At 23.9% G+C, this 7,501-nt stretch overlaps 3 protein-coding genes across 3 annotated transcripts in view, besides 8 other annotated features; all 3 read right to left on the bottom strand.

Annotated features, from left to right (window-relative positions):
• Positions 1-4,065, bottom strand: part of EDI_323970 (uncharacterized protein) — a gene marked incomplete at both ends in the record, with an annotated part of 4,191 nt that extends 126 nt beyond the window's left edge. The window contains one exon of the mRNA XM_001733235.1: positions 1-4,065. This exon is cut by the window's left edge and continues 126 nt beyond it. Coding sequence (XP_001733287.1) covers positions 1-4,065 — 4,065 coding nt within the window.
• Positions 708-730: a sequence feature (AT_rich).
• Positions 3,135-3,156: a sequence feature (AT_rich).
• Positions 4,066-4,113: 48 nt separating the features above from the next.
• Positions 4,114-4,191: a sequence feature (AT_rich).
• EDI_323960 (nicotinamide-nucleotide adenylyltransferase, putative) lies at positions 4,187-4,825 on the bottom strand (the record flags this gene model as incomplete). The annotated part of the gene is made up of 1 exon (XM_001735293.1): positions 4,187-4,825. One exon carries the CDS (start codon positions 4,823-4,825, stop codon positions 4,187-4,189), a length of 639 nt encoding a protein of 212 aa, XP_001735345.1.
• A 4-nt stretch (positions 4,826-4,829) lies between these two features.
• Positions 4,830-4,916: a sequence feature (AT_rich).
• A 4-nt stretch (positions 4,917-4,920) lies between these two features.
• On the bottom strand, positions 4,921-6,402 carry EDI_323950 (uncharacterized protein; the record flags this gene model as incomplete). Its single annotated transcript, XM_001735292.1, has 1 exon — positions 4,921-6,402. The coding sequence occupies one exon, from the start codon at positions 6,400-6,402 to the stop codon at positions 4,921-4,923; it is 1,482 nt and encodes a 493-aa protein (XP_001735344.1).
• Positions 5,274-5,311: a sequence feature (AT_rich).
• Positions 5,423-5,482: a sequence feature (AT_rich).
• Positions 6,033-6,110: a microsatellite.
• Positions 6,367-6,480: a microsatellite.
• Positions 6,481-7,501: the final 1,021 nt, after the last annotated feature.

Raw genomic sequence — 7,501 nt, 5'->3', positions numbered from 1 at the left:
TCCTTCTTTCTGCTTCCATGTTTCAGTATATTCTTTAACAGCTTCTTGAATTGTAGAAACAACACCATATTTTACTCCAATAATTCCTTGTTTTGTTTGGTCAAATTGAATCTTTTTTTGAGAATCAAGAGAGTCATTAGTATTACTATTTAAACTATTTATTTGATAAACTAATTCATCACTTTGATTATCAAAATCATCAATTTGATTTTGAAGATGAAATTTTTCTGAATAATATTTTAATGCAGGATGAGTGTATTTATCTACAAATGTACCTGAAAGTTTAACAATTCGTTTATATTCATCTGGTCTTTCATTTATAGGGAATAAAGAAATTTCTCTTAATGCCTCTTTTAATAGTGAACTAACAATAATACGAATTGATCCAGAATCATTAAGATAGAATAAATCATGATTAACAATTGATCCCCATAATAAGTCTTGATGAATTCTAAATATTCCTCTACTGATAGGGTCTTTTGCAGATCCCATTTTATTTAATAATTTCATTGATTCATAAAATCCTTGTAATAATAAACTCATAATTGTTGCATCATGTTGAATTCTCCCATTGCCTTTTTCTCTCGCTGAAATTGTATCATAAAATGTATGAATTGAAACTAAACCTTCATCTTTTCGTGGTTCAAAAATATCAAAAAGATCATCAATTTGATATTGATCAAATGTTTTAACTCCTCTCATAGTAGTTATAATTTTATATAAAATTTTTGCAGATACAGCAATTTCTACTGCAGTAAGTGAATGGAAGTTTGTTTGATAATTTTTTACTTTTCTAACGTAAACAATAAATCGTCTAAGGGACTCTGGATCTTCAAAATTAATACTTGTAACACTTGGAATAACATAATGAGAAGGAATCATTTGCTGATACAATGACTTAAAATTATCAACTTGATTTGCATCACGTTTATATTGATGAAATAGTTTACCATATAAATTGTTATATGAAATAAATAAACTTTCCTCTACATTATGTTGAAAAACATTTGTTTTCTTTGAAAATGTAAAATCAGGTGGTCCAATAACGAATCCTGTTTTACAATATTTCATTGCAAAATCCATTGTAACACATCTTTCATCATATTCTAATGAAAATCCATTAATAATATCTCCAATAACAAGATTTGTTAATATATTAGTTTCCATCCATATTGCTTGATCTTGACAACTTTGTGGAACCCACTGATTAGTAATACATTGAAGATCAGTTAATGAATATCCTTTATGCCTATATTTTTCTTTTCTTAATTTATTAATATCATTATGAAATTTTAATGATTCTGTTGTTCTTTTAAGATATAAATTTGAATGAGTATTTATGTTTTGTTTTATTTTCTTTTCTTCTTTACTTTCTCCTTCTTCATTAACAAAAAGATTGCTATCAATTAATAATGATAACTTCTGAGTTATCCTTTTATTCAATGTATTTCTATAAGAACTATTTGATAATTTCCTTTCTTGAATCTGGTCGTTAACTTGTGTTGGAGTTATTTTTTCTTCTACTATGCATTGTTTAATTTGTGAAGGACTAGCTGAGCTTTGTGATTGATTTGTTGAAGTAGTAATTTCTTTTGAAATATTTTTAAATAATGCTGAATTAATCATATCTTCATCCTCACTCACAATAACTCCACCACAACTTAATGCAGTAAGTTCATCAAGAATAGAAACACAAGCAAGAAGATGGTCAATGTGATATAATTTTACATATGAGGATATATCATATAAATAATTTAAAACAATATCTTTTCCTGTTCTTCGTATTAATACAGCAAGACAAAATAGCAACTCATCTACTAATGTTTCTGTCGGATGAGTTGCTGTATGACTTGCCATTGAATACATTTCTGCCATTTCTTCACCTAACTTAAATAGTAATAAATTGTCTGAACTTTTAGTATTAAATTGATTACTTTGAAGAATGATTTGAGGATGAAATACATTTAAAGAGCAATGAAGTAACTTTAAAACAAATTCTAATGAATACTTATAAATATCTTTCTTTGATATGTGTGACTCTAATGCTGCATATGTAATAATTTTGATTGAATTGGTTAACGATTTTACTTTTGTATTTACTGCATTTCCACATAACACAGAATTATGAAATTGAACGATTGCCATAGAAGAATCAATTGCATACTCTATTAAATTCTTTTTTCCAGTTAATGGGTTTTTTTGCCTTGGAAGAATATATCTCAAAGAAAATACGGTTGAATATGAAATTCCATATAGTACACATCTTAGTTCATTAACAAGATAAATAGGGTCATGAATAATTTGAAGGGGAAATACACCTACTTTCCCACCAACTTCACTAGCAGTTTCTCCAATAGCTTCATTAGAACTACGTAAGAAATAACGAATTGTTTCCCAAATAATTGTATGAATACCACTTCTTATTTGTGGAATAACATATTGCTTTTCTGCTCTAAAAAGTTTATTTAATTTAAGTTGTTGTAATGAACGTAAATATGCACAAGTAACACTAAAAGGATAAGTCACTGGAAAAGTAAAAAAAGTGTCTACTAATTTCCATAACATATCAGCGTGTTGTTTAATATCAGCATCAATAAGAATATTAATTCCTTTTGCTAAAGCTAGATAAGCAGCTTTTATATTTGCTTCATTACCGTTAGTAAATGAAATGAATTTATTAAAAATTTCTTTTGGTTTAATATTAAGAATATCAAAATAATATTTATGTTTATCTCTTGGTTGATTAAATATAGCAGTTAATAACGTTGAAAAGAAATTAATTTGTTCAGTTTTATCTTTAATTTTTGAGTCATCAATCATAAATTCTAAAATATTAACAAATGTAATGATTTCTTCTTTTTTTCTTGTTAAAAGAATTTCAAAATAATCAAATTTAGTTGATAATAATAATGAAATAATAGAAATTATTGTTTTACTTGCACTATACAATCTTTCATTTCTTTTTTCTTTATTATTACAATTAAAAAGAATTATCAATTCACTTAATAACAATAATGTACTTTCTTGTTCTACTCCACTCTTTAATAATGTGGGAATATATGAATTAAAACAATCTACAGCATCTACAATTACTGAAACTATTGATTTTACATGGATTCCAATCCAAATAACAGTAAAATATAAAATAAAATAATTGTGTTGAACGTAAATCTCTTTTGAGTGTGTTACAACATTCATCTCACTAAAGAACCTTAAAACTCCTTCAAAATCAAAACTTTTTAATACATTTGCTTCTAATTGAAAAATACATTGATACTTAAATGGATTACTAACTATTAAATCAAGTGCACTACAATAATCTTTAGTAAATGCCTCAAGTAATTCTTTATCTCTAGAAATTAATTTTTCCATAGAATTTAATGCTAATGATAATGCATTAGTAAATTGTAAATTACCAAATCGTGAAATAGTAATAAAAAATTTGGTTTTAGCTTTTCTTTCTGTTCCAGATTTAGCTGAAATTTGACTAAAAGAGATATTAATCATCATCTCATCAATGCCTTTTGTAAATAAAGACAATCTATAAAACTCATCTAAACAATCTCCAAGTATTTCTAACAACGATTCATCACATGCATCGCTTGGTGTAGAAAACGCAATAACTATAGAATTCCAAATTGAAATTACTGTTTTAGAATAATTAGCATATTTTTTTAATGTGTCTTGAGGTGGATGTCTTAATATTAAAAATACTTGTTTTAATGAAAATACTAAACTTTTTAATGAATTTTTTACTTTTATTGATTGTATTGTAAGACAAATATGTTTTGAATAAAATGTTAATAATGAATCAATAACAAATCGTATATTATTATCTTTTGTTAATGTTGTATTTCTCATTTGTTGAGTTATAAAAAAATCTAAAACCCCTCTAAGACCTCGTTCTAAAACATGTGACAAATCAGTTGGTAATAAATCTATTTGAGTAATTAATCCACTCAATATATTTGTTGCATTACTTAAATCACTTGCCCTAAGGCTATGTCTAATTACATCACATTCTTGTAACAATTCTTCTCTTGTAACTTTCCTTATTTTACTCATCTATTAAAATATTCTTTTAAGTTCATTTTTTCTTTTACCTGTTAATAGAATTTTTTATTATTAATTTATTATATTTTTTTTTATTAAAATAATTCTTTAAAATTGTTTGAAAGTATTTTAATTATTCAAGATAAAGTTGATGTTCTGTAATATAATTAATAACACTATCAGGTACTAAATACTTAATACTCATTCCTGATTTTACTAGTTGACGAACTAATGTTGAACTATGTTGAGATTGAAATGATTGTATTATAAAAATATGATTTAAATGACGAGCAAATAATGGATAACTTTTGATTTGTTCAGAGCAATTAGGATTTATTCGTTTAAAGAAAACAATACCGAATTCATTAACGATTTTTTCTAATAAGACTTGGTCCCAACAATTTTTGTTCATCATATTTGGAATTAAATCATCTGCTCCAATAAAGTAAATGTCATAATCATTCCCATACACCTCTCTTTCATGGGCTAATACATTGTATGTGCGTACATATTCTTTTTGGGTGCTTTCCCAATCATCAACAATAATCCAATCTGATGTTTTTACAGCTTCTTGACACATTGCAACACGATGTTTTGATGAAAGAAGTCCTTTTTTCCAATATAAATCATTGGCAGGAGAAATGATTCCTTTCACGACATTTCTTCCATGTTCTTTAAAATAGTTTTTAGTTAATTCAAATAGTAATAAATGGATGTAGTGAATTGGATTATATGAACCACAACAAACTAAGATGATGTTTTTTTCTTCCATCTTCTTTTAATTTTTATTAATTTTAATATTAGTTTTTAGTTTTTGTAAGTTATTATTTTATGTGAAATTTATAAAAAAAAAAAAAATTAATCAATTTACAAGATTGATTCTTCTGATTCAAGTGGTGGTGTATTTATTCCATTATTTAATCTTTGATCTTTTTCTATTTTTTGTTGTTGAGGAAGTTGTTGTGAAGTTGAATGAAAAGTAGTAAGAATATTAAAGACGTCATTAGATGGGTTTGAATTTATTTTGTCATCATTTGATTTATCATTTGATTCTTCATCACAATACAAAGGCATTTTTGTTAAATGATTATGTGGAATTTCATTAAATTTAGTAATCCAAATAGATTTTTCTGAAACATCCGAGAATTGAATTGTATAATTAATAGTATCATAGAATAAAATGATTTCATTAGGTTTACAATTTGTAGTATCAATAGTACAATTTATTAATTCAATATATTTACAAATTTTAATTTTTCCTAATAATTTTGTTCTTCCAAATAATATAAAATCAGTGAATGTTAACATACAATTAAATTGCTCTTTTTTATCAAGAAAATCATTTGTTTTTCTAATGGTTTCTGTAATGAATAAATTTTCATTAAATAATAATAAACATACATTACTTTTACTTAAATTATAATTTTTTCCAAATTCTTTCCAATTTAATCGTGGTTCAATTTCTTTAATCATTTCTTCTGAAAGATATTTTCTTTGATTTTCATTTTGTTTCTTCATAATTTCTTGAATTTTATTTTCTATTTTACTTCCTAATTCAATGGTATCAATAGAAACTAATAATGGTTTAATTTCTCTAATAAATAATGGATATTTTGTTATTCTTTGAATTGGTTTAACAAGAAAATCCATTATATCAAGTTGTCTAAGTTCTTTATTTTTATTTCTAATATTTTCAAATTCTTCATTCTTTCTAATATTTTCAAATACTTTAATATTTTTATGATAAAGAATAAAATATTCTTCATAAACTTTTAATTTATCAATTCTTTGATAAATTTCTTCAATAATATTCTTTCCTTTTTTCATTATATTATTAATTTCTATTGAAACTTCTTCTATTTCTTTTAATTTTTCTTCTAGTTTCTTTCCATCTTCTTTCATATATTTTTTTAATGTTGTTAGATAATATTTTTCTATTAATTTAATGTCTTGACAATAATCATTCTCTGTTTTAATAATTTCTTCTATTATTTGTTCTCTTTTCTTGTTAATTTTTTTTTCTTTCTCTTTTCTTTCTATTTCTTTATTTTCTTTCTCAAATGCTTCTTTCACTACACTATTAACTCTTTCAATAAATTCATCTCGAATTGGTATAAATTCTTCTGGTTTACTTCCATCATACCATTCAATAATATTTTGAAATTCATTTAAAAGTCGTGTTATTTCAATTGATAATACTACTGTTCTTCTTCTTGTTTCTGTTTCTTTATCTTTCTTATAAATAACTTTTTTACACTGTGCACATACACTAAAACTATATAATGGATTGGTACAAGTACATCGACTGTGTTCTTTTGGTTTTGTTTTGATGATATTGATTTGTTTCATCTTTTTCTTCTTCTTTTTCAAGTTTTTTTCTTTTCTTTTTATTAGAACTTTATTTATTTATTTATTTGTGTTATTGTTAAATATTTATATTTCCTCAAATAATGATTTCATCATATAAAATCAATCGACACAAAGTTAATGAAAGTCTAAAACAAACACTGAGAGTAGTATTGCATTGTCAACAAGAATATTAATTAATATCAGTCATGATAATTGTTTAAATTTTATAATAGATGAATGAATAAAATAGAGATAAAATACTCTACAATATGTTATACAGATAAACTCCAATAAATAAAAGAATTGATTATGTTTCACATCATAACTCAAAAAAAAAATAATATGTGAATGAAGGAATTAACTAATACCTAACAAAGTTATTAACATTCTTATTTATCTTTTCTAATTTTAATACTATCATGAAATAAATCAATTAAAATCATATTATGTATTTATCCATCACACTTTCTTCTAAAAGTGTTCATAAAAAGTATTTCATTCTCATTTGTAAATGTCTTAGAAAAGAGTGTTGATACATTAAATAAAATTGTGATCAATTTGTTGAGTTATTAAACATGATTAAAATGATTAAATACCATTCTCTTATTTTGTTTCTATCAAATATATGAATTGAAATAAACAAACATTCAAACAAACATAATTTAACTATTGAATAAATTCTTACAGAAAATAAAAATAACTTATCCACCATAATTTATGGACAAAAGAAACAAGGATTAGAATATCTATTTTCAATCATAAATCAGGAAATAATAAAGATTTAAAATGAGGATTAAAATATCTTAATTATACTTTTTATTTGATTAATAACATACTTTTACATATTAGAGATATAAATCACAACATAAATGTTCAATACTTTCTTTTTGTAATGAAATAAATATTCTTCTTAATTGTTACAAATCATAATTCTTTTAGAATGATAAAACTTAGATTGTTGTATTATTATCAAATAAATTGATAGGTTAATAATCATTTAACAAAAATACATTTGATGAAAGATTTTCATTGAATTTAATTCTGTCTTCAAGTATAATTAAATATATGTTTTTGTTTCATTACTATATTTTATTGATTT

This window comes from Entamoeba dispar, genomic scaffold (genome assembly GCF_000209125.1).
Source record: "Entamoeba dispar SAW760 scf_1105229459019 genomic scaffold, whole genome shotgun sequence".
Taxonomy (NCBI): domain Eukaryota; phylum Evosea; order Mastigamoebida; family Endamoebidae; genus Entamoeba; species Entamoeba dispar.
The sequence above is the reverse complement of the archived record's forward strand: the minus strand, read 5'-3'. Positions and strand labels throughout refer to the sequence as shown.